At 43.4% G+C, this 16,438-nt stretch overlaps 1 protein-coding gene across 1 annotated transcript in view; it reads right to left on the reverse strand.

The window, feature by feature from the left end:
* OVCA2 (OVCA2 serine hydrolase domain containing) overlaps positions 1-16,089 on the reverse strand; it is a 56,007-nt gene extending 39,918 nt beyond the window's left edge. Inside the window, exon 1 of the mRNA XM_078683620.1 lies at positions 15,846-16,089. Coding sequence (XP_078539746.1) covers positions 15,846-15,990 — 145 coding nt within the window. The 5' untranslated portion in view covers positions 15,991-16,089. The remainder of the gene's footprint in view (positions 1-15,845) is intronic.
* Between the last annotated feature and the right edge of the window lie 349 nt (positions 16,090-16,438).

Raw genomic sequence — 16,438 nt, forward strand, 5'->3', positions numbered from 1 at the left:
ATCTGGGAACAGAAGACCAGGATCTATTAGATGGTCCACTTTCCGGGGAGGAAATATTACTATCTATGTATTCCCTTGCCAACGGGAAAGCCACTGGTATGGACGGGATTCCCACTGAATTTTACACTAAATTTGCACCACAACTTAGGACCATCATGAAGGAACTCTTACAATATATTATTCAGGGAGGGAACCCACCAAAGTCCTGGTCAATGGTTAAAATAATTGCTTTTCCCTAAAAGAACAAGGATGTCCAGGAAATGGTCTCCTATCACCCTGATCAATGGGCACTCGAAAATTTATTCCAAACTATTAGCAGCACGGCTGGCCCCCATAATCCATAGGATAGTTTTGGAACGACAACATAGGTTCGTACCTGGACGATCCACAATCGATCACATACAAAGAGCCATTTCTCTCTTTGATTACACAGGAGTGACAGGAGACCCTATGGCGCTTATACTGCTGGATGCGGAGAAAGCGTTTGATAGGGTCTCCTGGAAATTCCTGTGGGCCGCCATGTCAAACTGCAGGATCGGAGAGAAATATATAACAGCAATCCAGCGGCTCTATGTAAACCCTAGCGCCAGTGTTCTGATTAATGGGGTTCTTTCTGAAAATTTTGCTAGCACTAGGGGTACAAGATAGGGATGCCCCTGCTCGCCCCTCCTGTTAGCAATTTATATTGACGCATTTATACACAGACTTGAAAATAACGTTTTAATCCTCCCCATTCAAGTACGTGGCCTAGATACAAAATGCCTGGCATATGCAGATGACATTGCCATTGTTACAAAGGACCCTAAAAACGCTATAAACTGGATAGAAAAAGAAGCCCATGACTTCGGTAGAGTCTCAGGATATAAACTAAACTCCAACAAGACTCAGATCGTGCTTAACAACAAAATCACGATGACGGACCCTAGGATAACTGATAAGGCGACATATTTGGGGGTTAGCATTAGCGCTAACATTGAGAACAATGTGGACGATAATATTGAGCCCCTTCTACACCATACTAAGAAAGAACTATTTAGGTTAAATAACCTACACTTGACTATCGGGGGTAGAACTAATGTTGTGAAGATGTTATTTTTCCCAAGTTTTTATATTTTTTCCGTGCTATATGCTTAGAATTTTCCCCACTAGTTTTTAAAAATATCGACACTGTTTTCACGGTTTGTGTGGGGATATAACAGGCCACGTAGGGCATTCAGGTGGATTACCTTACCCAGAGAGTTGGTCCCTGCCCAATTTTAAACTATACTATTGGGCTACAGAGCTGAAATATAGAGCTAGACTACTAATTGATAACCCGGATGGCTGCAACATACCCACTCCACAAGAACTGATCCTGGGGGATGGGAGCGCTGGATGTCTATGGCGACATGTAAATGATGGCTATTTTTAAAAAGTAAAATTTAAGACTATTTCTAGTGTCAAAGTATGGGGAAATGTTAAAAAACTGTTAAGTCTAGGTCGATATTCCTTCTACACCCCGTGTCACAGAATGCGGATCCTCCAGAGATATTCCAAGATGTATGTATGTGGAGATGGATTGAGTCAGGGCTTAGACAGCTCGGGGACTTCTTTTCAGTAAGCGGAATTAAATCATTTGATGAACTGAAATCAGATTTTAGTATGGCTAATAGGGATTTTTTCAAATATCTCCAGGTAAGAGACTTTCTATTAAAGAAAGGGGGAGGTTGTATCAAATTTCCATCTTGCCAAATCACAGAAAAGCTGAAACTAGCAAAAATTCCAAGAATCGGCGAGATATATGTAGGGTTGAATCTATTATTACCAGATGATATGGACAAACATGGGGCGGCATGGCAGACTAGGCTCGATGTCTCTCCTCGAACATCTCTCTATGCCTACGAAATGTCACTCACCTGCTTAATGTCTATTAAACTACAGGCACAATTCTATAAAACGTTCTTCTCACTTTACTATACTCCATACAAAATAGCCAAATGGGGGACGGGGATAGGCACAACCTGTCCACGATGCGCATTCCCCGCGGCAGACATAGTTCATATGTTCGCCTCATGTAATATACCAACAAAGGTATTAATTGAAATCTCCAACTTCCTCTCGGACAAAGCACATGGTAGGGTTAAAATTACAGCTGAAGAGGTCATGCTGGGCACATCTAGCATCGACCGACCAAAACAAATACAAGGGCTGATCTTTGTAGCTATGGCCGTTTTCAGGTTGTGCGTTGCATCAGCATGGTTAGATCCGACACCACCATACTTTCTGCAATGGAGGGCTGGGCTGCTTGCGACCTGCAACCTGGAGGTTGCTACATACAGAAATAAAGGAAGTAATACGCGGAATAGGGGTATGAAGATTTGGGCACCGCTGCTAGTCTGGATTCAGGAGCAATGATTGGAGTAGGGGGAACAACGGATGCTAGCCACGTGGCAAATATGGTATTCTCCCTTTTTGCTTTCTTTTCTTTGTATGTCTTCTCTTTCATAAATTGACTGAGCTCATTAACGTATTTGTGTAAGAAAATGTTGGTTACCTGTTCTCCTGGGGGGGGGGGGGGGGATGTATGTAAAAAACTGGAATTTTGAATAAAAATAGTAAAAAAAAAAAAAAGAAAGAATGGACATCTGGCATGCATGTGCAAAACAAATTAAAAGAAGGTTGCTACGGTGGAAGATCATACAGGCTACAGGGTACTGATGGTGGATGCAGAAAGTACAGTAGGTGAGGTGGAGGAGGATGGGAGAAGGAGAAGACAGCCAAAAGTGGTATTTGATATCAATGGGAAGATGATATCTTTGATGGTGGACACAGGTTTGCTGTACCCCATTGTCTTAAAATCTTTGTTTGATGCCACACGGGGCAGTGAAATTTTGGTGGTATGGGATGTTGTTTTGAAAGGGTATCAAGGAGCTGATATTGGCGTTATTGGTTTCTTGACTGACAATCAAATTTGTGGAAAGAGTGGCAGCAGGGAAAATGTACGTAGCAAGAGCATGACCACCTAAATTGGGCTGGACACATTAATATGACTTGAATATAATGGTGAATCCACGTGCAGAAGAACAAGTGATGGTGGTTAGTGATCTGAGTCTGAAAGGATTTTTAGACTTTCATGAGAACATTTTTGAAAACAGGTTGGGTGAAGATGTTAACTATGAGCACTTCCTCAAACTCAGGAAGCACTCTGCTCCTGTTAAGCATGTTGCCAGGAGGGCGCCAATGGCAGCAAGATCAAAGGTGCAGGAAATACTGCAACAGCTTCTGGATGACAGGGTTATAGAACCTGTGGAAGCAACGGAATGGCTGTCTCTAGTAGTCATCACCAAGAAGGCTGACGGTTCACTCAGGTTTTGTGTGGACTTACGCAGCGTAAATGAAAATGTTGTCATGGATAGTTTCCCCTTACCAAACCTCAATGAGCTGATCCACATGCTGTCTTGTGGTATACAATTTTCTAAACTTGATTTACGGAGAGCATACCATCAGGGAAGACTCTCTGAACTATTAAAATATCTCACAGCTTTTATCACAAATGAGGGTACCGATCAATTCTGGAGACTACCATTCAGATTATGTTCCGCTGCCAGTGTGTTTCAGCATTTGATGTCTAAATACTCTCTGGTCTAGAAAAGACAATTGTATTTCAAGATGATATTCTTTTGTTTGGGGGGTAATGAGGAGGATCGCAATCGAATACTTGGTGAAGTCCTAACACGCACTGGTAATGCAGGTCTTACACTGTGGAAAGAGAAGTGTACATTTTTGATGGAGGAAGTAGAGTATTTGGGGTACAAGGTAACAAGGGAAGGAGTGAAACCAAAGGTAGGCCTTGTCAGACACCACATAATAGATATACCCTTAGATCGTTTATGGGTCTAGTGGAATACTATTCCAAATTTGTAGAAAAATTTGCACACAAAACAGAACCTAGGAGGGAGCTGCTCAGGAAGGGTCAGAAATGTGTTTGGTGGATGCACCAAGAAAGTGGATTTAGGACGGTGAAAAATGATATTGCACATGCTGGTGTTCTGTCACCTTATCATAATTGTGCTAAAACACTTCTTACGGTTGATGCAAGCACTGTTGGAGTGGGTGCAGTTCTGGCACAATTACATGGCAAAGAAGAAAAGTCGGTTGCTTTTGCCTCTCGCTCATTGACGGTAGTAGAACAAAATTACTCTGTTATAAAGCGCAAGCCATTGGCTTCTGCTTGGGCCACAAACTATTTCAGGGTGTTTTTTTTGGGGGGGAAGGGCGTTTACCCTACCCACTGATCACAAACCTCTTCTGAGGGTTTCGGAACCAGTGGGTATCAAGAATTGTTCAGGACATCTGGCACGGTTGGCAGTCAGGCTGCAAGAGTTTGATTGAAATTTGCAGTTTGTGCTGGGTTGGAAGAATATAGTGGTAGATTGCCTATCGCGATTGCTGGATTGTGCTGCGGATGTCTGTGAGTTTATTACAGAGGAAGTGGTGGCAGGTGTTGGTGATGATATAGAGGAATTAGGCAAGTCCATTCTCAACAAGGATTGGGTGGAAGCTATGAAACAAGATGACACGCTTACACAGGTGATGAAGTTAATCAGAGGGGAGGTGAGGAGAGATAGTAATCACATGGTGAGTGTGAGGCCTTTTCTTAAAATGGTTGACGAGTTGTCGGTTATAGATGATAATCTTATTATGAGAAATTAAAAGTTTGTGCCACCTTTTTCCCTTCGCATACGTCTAATAAACTTAGCACACTAGGGGCACATTTGACAAACTGACAATCAAAAGGTTGAGAGAGAGGTATTTGTGGCCGCTTATGGACAGTCAGGTCAAAGAGTGGGTAGAGCGGTGTGTGGTATGCAAGGAGTCTGAAAAACGTTTGAGAGTGGGGTTGGGTGCCTTGCAAGAGGAACAGTATGTGGCTGAAGCAAAGGACATTTGGGGCAAATGATGTCTTGATTTCATAGGACCCTTCAATTTCTTACAAGAGCAGGAGAAATTTGCAGCGGTTCTGGTTGACGCAAAATCAAAATGGGTGGAAGTTGTGTTCATGAAAGGGATTACTACCTCTGATACAATTCTGATGTTTGGCGACATTTTCAGAAGGTAGGGGATTCCTCCAGTACTTTTAACGGATAATGGTACATAATAGACTTCTCTGCAGATAAAGGGTTTTCTAGACACCCTCTGAGTGAAACACATTTGTTGCTCACTATGCAACCCTCAGGGAAATGGTTTGGTAGAACGGATAAACAGGATGGTGACGGGCACTCTGCAATTGGCGTATAACTCAGGGTTGCCTGTGCAGGATGCTGTCAAAGACATGCTTTGGGCGTCACGCCCGACTCCGAATAGCAACAGAGGCAGAAGCCCATTGGAGATGATGAGTGGTAGGACAGCTTGAAGCAAATTGTTGCCAACTTGGATGTGTGAGGGAATAATTAAAGGTTTGAAGGATGGTTTGAGAATGGACAGACTGGAGAAACGCCTAATTGATGTAGGAGAATTGGTGAAGGTGAAGTCTGGAGATGGTAGATGATTTTTTAGTAGAGTTAGGGAGCCATTCATGGTGAGGAGAGTGGGAGGTAATTGGGTCAAGTAGATAATGGACAGACTTGGTATCTAAGGCGTGTTGCTCTATACCAGAAGAAAGGTGAACATGTGCAGGTAAAGCATGGTGTGGGTGACACTTCTTCACCTTGGTTGTTAAAGAGTGAAAGATTTTTCAAATGCACAAGAGGGTGCAACTGGTCAACAATGTGGAGGTCCTTTGCAGGGTCATGATGAACTTGTTGCAAGGAGAGGAGATGATTCCAGTACTATGCCACAGGCTGAGAGGGAGGTGAGAGCAAGAAGGCCTCCTGCCTACTTAAATGAATATGTTTGTGAATAACGTCATTTTGTTTACTTGCAGGTTCTCTGCTTACTTAGGTATCTGTGACATCTTTCTAGGTGTCTTAGCTATGTTTGTTTTTGCTATTATTTTGCATGTTATTTACCTATGCTATTTTGTTGTTATTTGTTTATTTTTGCACAGTCTCTAACCTAATTCCTACATTGTAACAGGTCGTTGTAATGGGTAAGGGAGGGGGATAACGTACTTAATGTACTTAGGCAGTCTTAGCTAGGCTGAGACTGCAATCCATTATGATGTCATTGTATTCTACGATGGAGTTTCGGCAGTTGGAGATCTCTGCATTGTCTGCCAATACGGTTGTAGCTTTTAACCTATCTAATAAATAAATACTTTCTACTGGGACAAGGCTCCTGTTTATGGATGTAACTACGACAGAAACATTGTTTAACTTCCATTTTACTTTTTGAAGTTATCACCTGGAATGATCAAAAAGCTCTTTCAAGCCTATTATCTCAAAGAAGTTCTTCAGGTATGCATCCAAAGGAATCTGGGAAATTCCACCCATAGATAAACAATCAGCAACACATGGTCTAACCAAGAATGCCTCCGGATAACTCCAGATCTAAACCGGAAGCAAAAGCAGGGGCAAGACCCATCTGAACCTCAAAGAAAGGGAGACCTAATTCATCATGACAAATCAGAGTGGCGGTCCCCAAGGGAACTGCAAGTAACCTCCAAACAAAACTGTTTTCTACACTTTGGAGGACTGTCATATTGGTTTGCCCCCAAAAACCCGTTCCTTTAAGCCCGACAGAAATACATTTAGGTTTATACAAATTAATCATCTCTCTGATGGGTTTCTGTCCCAATCTGTAGGAAAATCTAAAAAATGCCTATATACTCCTACTAAGTTGTTGTGTCCTTGCAGTTAAAAGTGAATTCCATTTGAAAGGGGAGCTATAAAAAATCCCTAGGTAATTAAAATCTTTCACCTTCTCGAGAGAAGATTTTGGTCTCGTACTAAATGGGACCACAGGTCACTATAAATGATTTGAAGTTGTTGACTTTTAGATCTAATTTTTCTATGTATGAGGAGAAAGAGTCCAATAAGACATGTAGTACCATTTGCTGTGCAAGTAATCAACACAGCAACATCCACATTCAGCAAGATTGAGATGGATGTTCTACCAAATTGTGGGGTGTCCTTTCCAACCTCAGATAGATGTTTAGAAATCCCGTTTATTATATAAAGGAGAAAAAGAAAAGGACACCCTGTGTAGATCTAATTTGGGTGGTTCATCTCGGATCATCCTCAAACATTAGATTCCATCCTCACTCTAAATTACTATCACCAAGCATGTTAGTTTAAAAAAAGCCAAGACTACAGGTCCTAAAATCAATCAGATGTCACATAACTGGAAACAGTATCTTTACAGCATGGAGCGGGACAGCCACACAAACCAAAACCCGACTTCCCTCTTCATGGAGACTTATTCAGTTGAGGAGTACACACTTAGTCACCTTAGAGCAGAGATTTTGAAACATGTGGTTGCCTAAATTGACAGCAGGAGCAGTGTGGCAAGCTCCAGCCTACAAAAGCCTATACATACATCTTGATAACACAGACAAACTTGCAGAAAAACTGCAGGGTGGTTTTATTGAAAGAAAATAGTGGTGGGGAGTCACTCGGTAATTGGCAGTCATGTTCAACCTGGGAGTAGATATGAAAGTGGAGCCTCCAAAGAACCCTACCATGTAATTTCTAATAAAGGTTTATATTGTTAACACTTTTAGTGTGACAGGACTGCCAATAGGATGTTAGGCAGAGGCTCAACACCCATCGAGTTGAGAGGGCTTTATCCGCCCCAACCCTTACCCCCGCCCCTTCTGGGGAAAAAGGAAAAAGAGATCGGGGACTAGCCTGGTAAGAAGGCTGTTGTAAGTAGATTAGATCACTTACATTTAAGTTACATAGGTTTATTCAAGAGCACAGCTTAGCGCACACCTCACTAGCTGACCAGACCATCAACTGACAAGAGTGGAACACTCTAGTACAAGTTAGAACACTCACAGGTATTCTGGGAGGCTGAGGAGGTGAGAACACAAAGGAAGGCCTAATGACCGAAAGTGGCCATGTTGAGAGAAGCACAAATATACAACACATCTTCCTCCTTTACAGAGAAAAATAAAGAAAGAAAAAACACAAAATGAAGCTTAATGTATGGGAGACAACAACAATAATCATTAAGACAGGTAGGAGGTCTACGACGGCTTGAACTTTTTAGTTCGCGAAGGCAAAAGGAGGGTTTCGGGGACAAGGGTGAATGGTGAAATGAGGAACATCACCAAAACAACCGACAGGCATCACCACCACCTAATCCCCTTAGACTGACAAAACCAGAAGAGACAGTCTACTTTCTCCAATCTGTCCTTGTCCAGCAAAAACAGGAAAAACAAGTTTACTTTCTTCAATCTGTCTCTGTCCACCACCGCTTTCCGCTCCAAGTTGAAGATGAACTCCTCAACAGATGCCTCTATGCTTTAGATTGCAAATATCTGGAGTTAATGTTCCCGAAGACATTGTTGAAGCCAGATCTTTCTCTGTCCTAGTTTTGGACTAGTTGTCCCGGTTCGGATTCTCTTTCTCCGGTTCTAGACTTCTTTTTCCGGTTATGGCCCTCTTTCTCTGGTTATGGGTCTTTTTTTTTGTTGGTTGTGAACTCTCTGGCCCATTTCTTTTGGGCTCTATGTATTAGTTATGTGGGCTCTCTGACCAGGTTCTAGCTGTAGGACATTTGTCCCCATTCTGGGCTCTCTGTCTCGGCGTTGGTTTTGTTTCTCAGAGTCTGGACTCTCTGTCCTAGTTTTGGGCTATCTGTCCCGGTTCAGGTTCTGGAACCTTTGTCTCCGTTGTGGGTTGTCTGTCGTGGTTCTCCATCGTGGTTCTGGGACCTTTGCCCCCCCCCTGGCTCTGGGTCCTTTGTCCCCGTTGTGGGCTCTCTCTCTCGGCTCTCCATGGTGGTCTGGGACCTTTGCCCCCTCTTGGTACTAGGACCTTTGTCCCCACCTGGTTCTGGGACCTTTGTCCCTGTTGTGGGCTGCCAGCTTCTCTTTTTTTTTTACTTGTGTTTGTATCTTCTTTTTTCCGCTCCTGTGATTTTAACACTTTCTTTTACGTCTACTGCATCTGTATTGTCTTCTTTTGTTCCTTCTGCGGCCATATCAACGCTGTCCCAGTTCCGGGCTCACTCTGGACTCTGGTTCCTAGGATCACTGTCCCGGTTCTGGGCTCACTCTGGACTCTAGCTCCTGTTCTTGATTTTCTGCCCCTTTTCTAGCTCTCTTTTTTATGGGCAGTCAGGCCCACTGCCGATATTCACTGAGCGATATTCCAGGAAATCATCAGCTTTTAACTAACACTATTGACCATAGAAAGCAATCTGGAACTTTCAATTAACATTATTGTCAATACCTGGTCCTGTAAACTGTGTGTGCCTGGGTTAATCACGTAAATAGAAAAAAAAAGGAAAAATGGAGGCCCGCATATCAACGTAGAACCGGGTGGTTCTCGGCACGGACATGCACCAATTATTGCCACACAGGAGTACTGACACGGATGGAGTGAGGAGTCGTCACAGAAGTGGTGATGGCACGATGACGCTGAAGACAATGACGCTGAAGGTCTCCATGGGATGGTAAACTGGCGTGTGTGTTGTCCATCTCGTGCAAGACTTTTTTTTTTTTAATTGTAACAGTTAATCCGTCACTGAGGACACAACTGCACATATATGGCACACTTTGATAAAACAGTGAAAACACTACTTGTTGCACACACTTCGATAAAAAGCTGAAAAAACACATTGAATCAAGTTGTGATTCACTCAACATCAGAACATTTTTCCTTCGGAAAAAGTTTGCTGCCAGGATAATAGAAGTGTTGTAAGATGGTTTGCTAGCTTCAGAACCACCTGTCAATCATTGCCCTCACTCAACATTTCCAAAGTATAAATATACGGAGTATTTCATCCCTGCCAAACACCATCAAACACCGGGGCCCGATCCTTGCTCCCGATCAACATATTTAAGGTGCGAGTCCTCAGAGTGTTTAACCACTTTGCCCCCAATAAACACATTTCAACAGTTAACACAGCGCTTAGTCTCATCGACAAAACGCTTCTTAGTAACGGCACTTCCTAGCAATGACCTGCGTATGTGTAGAAGTGGCGAATGCATGGAGAGATACACGTAGACAAGTAACTGACTCACGGTTCAGGCGAGTGATGGCAGGGATACTTGCGATTGTTTTCTTCCTCTATTTTCCTCGTTTCGTTTTTTAGGTCTCGCCTGTCGATGCGCATGCGCATCGAGCAAGGCGAGAGTATTGCGAGTTATCCACTCTTTATCCACACTGCAAGGAATCGTGGCGATTCCTTGCAGTGCCCGTGACTTTTAAGGTCAATGCGCATGCGCATTAAGCTTATGCGCATGCGCATTGACCTTAAAAGTCACGGGCGCGTGCATGTCCGTCTTTGTTTACCCGCTCCGCCCCCTCCCGCCGTGTCGCCTTGCCTACTCTCTTCCACAGCCTCCCCCAGCTCCGCCCCCTCACTACTTGATTGCACGGCCGCTAGGCCGTGCCTCCCCTACTCTCCTCCCCCCTCCTCCCCTGCCTGCCTGCCGCTAGCTGAGTCCTAGCGTTGGCTGAACATCCCGTGATTTTGGACAAATCCCTTAATCTTGCTGTGACCTTGTTTCTACTTTCAGCGCGGAGGCTTATTTCTAAACATGTTCACACTCTCGACGTCTGAAACGGGTGAAACAGGACTATGAGATTGCAAGATTTCTGCGAAAATTGGTAGTCTTAAAGAGCTCTGCCGCCCACTTTAAAACACATTCAAGACCTCACTAAGTGAGAGGAGACCCCACTGTTCCTCTACCACGAGGCATCAGACCTTTAAGACCGCAGCGTTCTTTCTGTTCGAGTGAACGCAGACCCTGTACAATACCACTCGTACGAGTCACAACCCAGCCTACTATAATCGCGCATCTTTGTGTGACACGTTCCGTGAATTCCATTCCCCGAATCTGTTGCGAAATACTACAGCCCACACTTTACCCGTGTTGTGACTGACTAGTTTTAATTTATTGCGGTGCCCATTTCATTTACACTATTTTTGTTCTGAAGTGTCTGCCATTTATTGCAGTATTGTACCTCTACCTGCACTTTGTACGCTTCTGAAACCTGCACACATATCACTTTTCCTCCTATAATGTACCGATTGCTACTTCATGTATTTTTGCTGCTCACCATTGTCACTATTCATTCACGCAACTCAACGTTGCCTTCCTTCACCTATAATTTTCTCCTCACGCATCCTTAATGCTCCCATCGAGACGCGCCCCGCCAACCCACTGCAAAGTCCGCGCTACCAAAACCAACAAACAAACTATCACCCCCGCATCGCTCTCCGTACTCTGGCCTCAGCAACCCCCTTCTCCACCCCCACCAGTCCCCTCGGCTAACTTGGTAGAGATGCGGCCCCGCCCGGGCTCCCCCCTCCCAGGACTTCCTCCTCGCATCCCTGCCCCCTCGCGCTGCTTCAACCCCTCCCCTGGCCACGGCACTTTATTAGGGGCCTAACCCGACCATTTGACTGTCATTGTAAGTCTCTTGCTGGAGCTACAGTCCCAACAAAAAATAAGCCTTTCGGCAGTCCGATGTCCCAGCTGCGTCTAGCTTGCTTTCTGTGACCAGACACACGTTTTTTGGCTTTTATTGAGTTATCCCCTCTGCTCTTGAACATTGTAAATCGCACCCTCTCTTCTATGGGTGCTAAGTGCTATATCCTGTATTTTTCTTCTTCATATATGACTTTGTTTCTATCACTGTGCTGCTCTCTGCAAATTTATAAAGCGCTCTGATACCCGTCAAGTTTGCGCTATAAAAAACGATCAAATAAATAAATACTTGCATGAAGTCCGTGTTTTAAATCTAGCGACTGAGATGTATTTTCTATTTTGTTTAGTTCATTTCGTGACAAAAACGTTACGAGTCATTGCCTGTGCGACTTCTTTTAATCTTGCAGAAGCAAGGCTGCACCACGCCACATCTTGTTCCTCTTTTACCCACTCTGACACTGTCCCGGGACCGTCAAAACCAGTTTGCCCAGTTTGGAAAGCTTCACTTCAGTGCTTCTCTCCTCTACCTGCATATCAACACGGTGGTGTGAGGGGGTGTGGTGTCGGGAGAGGTAGGCTGGGGGGAGGAGAGGTGTGTTTGTGACAACTCCCAGGGCTGTGCACAAACGCCTTTCATTTGCTCGGTTACCAACAATCTCATAGCCAGCTACTTAAGTGTCCAGGGAAGGCAACACGCAGGGCCGAAAGCTGCCGTTATTATCCGTAACGACCTCAGAGGGGACCTCTCAACATTACTCACAGAAAACAACTCAGAAGGTGGAGTCATTATACTAAAAGGAAACCGCACAGGCTTTCTGTATACTGTGACTGTGGGAGAATTAGTTAATGTTCCTGCGTTTGAGTTAGAGCTTTTAGATTTGTTTATGGCTTTTTTTCTTTGTAATTCTTTAGCATTGCCTACAGGAAACAAAAATGCTAAAGATTTTAAAAAAAAACCATAAACAATTCTAAAAGCACTAACTCTAATGCTGCGAGACCTATTGCATTTCCAATGCTTGTCTAATTTCCTCTTGTGTTTCATTGGTTTCTTATTTATTTTGCTCACATTGCTGGCAGCAGATGGATGACCGCTGTAGGTTCTTGGTGTGAGGTGTTGCTCGAGGCTATGCAGGGGACGTTCCCTTTCTGGTCTGGTCAGCCAAATCGTCGCTAAATTGTTGTAAGTAGTTCAGGACACTCCCATTTAAGTTACAAGTAGGTTTATTCAAGAGCACAGCTTAGCGCACATCTCGCAAGCTGACCAGCCAATCAACTGACAAGAGTGAAACACTCTAGTACAAGTTAGAACAACTCATAAGTATTCTGGGAGGTGAGAACACAAAGGAAGGCCTAATGGCCAAGTTGAGAGAAGCACAAATATACAACAAAGGCGAAAGATAAAAAAAGAGAGATGAATATAAAGAAAAGGGATGGAAAGAAAATGTACATAGAGAAAGGGATAAGCAATGGAAAAAACGAGAAGAGAGACTCAGCAGAGGGAGGAATGAGAGAAAGGAGGGGAGACGAGAGAAGTAAAAGATAACAAGTCACGCGAAAGGATGATAATGAAAAAGATGACCAAGGTTAGAGAAGACCAAGGGTTCAACAAACATGAATGGTACTTCTTGAAATGAAAAAATGCCAGGAGCAGGTATTTATTATCTTGCAATGCTTGTTTTATGCTCAGGAGAGCCAGTTCGCTACCTTTGCCATTCAAATAAGTTTCTTTTTAGGATTGTCGTCTTTATCTGTTCCTCTCACTTCCCTGCAGCTGCAAGACAACATAAACTAATACACCTTCAGCTCACTCTTTTTCTTCACTATAAGTACTCCTGTTTGTCCAGAACCTTTTCAAATTCTATTTCTGATTAGACTTAACCCCATTACTCTTTCTAGTAGCCAGTTTCATACATTTACCAAACTTCCTTCTGTTAGGCTAGTACTGATCATTTTCTGAATCTTATGCCACGACCCCTCCACATCATAAAATAAGAATAACAGATATTTGTTGTTACCCCCCCTCACTGGTATTCGTTTCAATGACCTCAGAAGAATGAAAGGCTATTCGGGCCTGTTGGAGTCTCACATTCTTACCATAGGGGCAAACATAGATCCATGCAAGGAATGCATGAGTCCACCTAACTTCACACAAGAATTTCACTGAAGTACTCTTATTATACCGCCCATAAAATTTCCACGTACATAAATTAAAGCAGAGTACAAGCAATGTAGCCAAATAGTTTTTATAAAGTGTATTACTATTTAATAATTTACAGATACCAAACCTTTTGGGTATATTACATGTTTTGATATTGATTGTGTTGAGGTGGCACCTTAGATAATGGCACTTCAAGCTCAGTTTCTGTGTTTCCTGAGTGCCTGTACAGTCAACATCTTTCCAAATGTAAGCTCCATTTCAGGCCTTGAAAGTGCCTAGGCATATCAAAGAAAAATCATATTTGGTGGCTGCTAAAAGTCAGGGATACTATTAAGAATAAGAGAAATTCAACATTCTGTGTGTTAAAAACCCTAGACAAGAAGTGATCTTCCCGTTGACTGTAAAGTTGATACTTGTACTAAGGGTCTGATTTAAAGTTTGGTGGCAAGGTAGTCTGTCGCAAAGATGATGGAGTACCCTTACCAAACGTTTGACCTGCCCATCTTATTTAGAGAGGGACAGACCATGAGTATTCTGTCGGCAGAGCCCTCGCTGGCTCTGTTGATGGAATACTTCCTCCAATGGCTCAGTGGAGTAGGACCCAAAACTCCTCAACTTACCAGGGATAACGGCTGAATGTGTCACGTAACAATATGAATCTTTCTAAAATTCCTTGAGGGAGAACCCGGAAGCCACTGTAAATATTATTAATTCTTCTTATGCGGAGACCAACAATACTTTCCAGTGAACTTAAAATGCATTATTGAATGAACAACTATGAGAATAATGACACCATACGTCATGGTATTGTGCCGGGAGAGAAAGAGACCCCACAAGCAAGTAATTTTAATGCACCTCTGAAGATAGCTCCCCCACCACACCTACTTTAAGTGTTAGCCCCCAAGAAGCTTGAGTCTAGTTGCACCCCTGAGGTTGGTAGTCCTGTTTAAACCAACCTTTAATGGAGGTAATTGGGCGTAGAGCAATGCTCTAATTGCTAAATATGTAAGTGCTGCCTTATGGACCCATTTCTAACTAAACATCTTGGGCCAATTCATGTATTTTAGCCAACAACACACTGCATTTTTGGATTTAAAGAAAACAACTTGCAAGTGTATTTCACTAAAAAGTCAAAACTGGCTAGATGCGTCACAAATTACATGGGACCAATTGACTGCAAGGCATGATAATGTGACTGAATAAAAGGCAAACATTAGCATCTTCTCTTGCAAAATATATTTGATGCTTTCTTCGGTCCCTTACACATTTTGGCTCCTTTGATATTTTTCAATAACATACAGGATGTATACTAAGCAAGAAGAATCCTCACTGGAATGGCTACTTTGTTTTAGCCTCCAAATATCCAGTGTGCGAAGTTGAAAGCCCTACTGCAAATCAGATTTATCTAGATTTGCTAGAAAGTGTGTGCTGCCGACCAATGAATTATTTAATGTGCTTGCAGTATTTAGCATTTTATTGAATAAGTGTGTAAACGTATTTATCATTCAGCCCCCCCCGCCCGCCCACCGGCCTCCCATTTCCCGTGAAATTAAAGAACAACGCTTGAAGACCTCTGCCTTAGGCACATTTAGCATTTGAATTCAGGTACTATGCAGTAAGCTCCCAAGTTTCAAACGTACAGGCGTAAATGATAGCTTTGCATTTTGTGATGTTTGTGCTACTTTAGTAAAATTATGGAATCAAAACTACAAGTTCCAAAATGCAAACTTAGACGTGGAATTGTTGGGCTGCTTACGAATGACCCTAGAAAACTTGAGAACTCAGAAACATGAATGGAATGCTCCTCGCTCACACTGGACACTTTTTCCAACAGCCCACCCGAGGCAAATGATAAAATGAGATCATTTGTGCAGCTCAAATAAACTATTTCCGAACAATCGTTCTTTCCTGGATTAAATGCGTGCAGCCACAACTTTAAATCGACTTCCTCCCGTTTCCGGATTGGTGTGTGAGAGGAAAGTCCTAATTGATAAAGCCAAATGTGGTGCTATTTTTAGAACGCTCCACCTTAAAGCTCAACCCTATTTGAATGTACGTTAACTTGGAAATGTATTCCCCCGTTTATTTGCAAATCTCACTGTTATCTGTTCTCAAAGCTGTCAAGAGTGTTAGCAAAAGTTGCCACGAGTGTTGTAATCTCACCATTGTCAGATACCCGCAGAGAGGCGCTGACACCGATCAACTCGGCCCGGTTCCGGAGCACCTTGCGCAGCGCCCCCGCCCGCTCCCTGAAGGTGCGCTCGTTTTGCCGGTAGCCGTGCAAGCAGAGCACACGAAGCACGGCCATTTCCACCGGCTATTTTGCAGACCGGACCTGACGACAACCATAGAGCCTTCATAGAAAGGCAAAAGGATTCTGCATACTTCCTGAACTAGATGAAACAGTATCCAAACCGAGGCTTGAAACGCAAAACAACGCCACACGTGTGTTTGCATAGAAAACAGACTAAGGAGAGCCAGGGCTCAGCAGCTTTCAAGAGTCATTAACGACCCCGAACACACAGGACAAAGAAACGCTCACTTGTTATACATGACTTGAGTAGTCAAGAGCTACTTTTTCGGCTCAGGCATGGCTTGGCAGTTCGGGCTGGACTGTTCCCATGAGGCATAGGGTCAGACTGATTTGCGTATGGCCATGTCTGAACTGGGGTGGCTGAATGGGCTAAAGAACGGTGATGGATTAAACCCAGATCTTTTGACTGGGTGTGAGTGTTTGATTGGTTTAGATGCTCCGT

This window comes from Lissotriton helveticus, chromosome 3_1, assembly GCF_964261635.1.
Source record: "Lissotriton helveticus chromosome 3_1, aLisHel1.1, whole genome shotgun sequence".
NCBI lineage: Eukaryota > Metazoa > Chordata > Amphibia > Caudata > Salamandridae > Lissotriton > Lissotriton helveticus.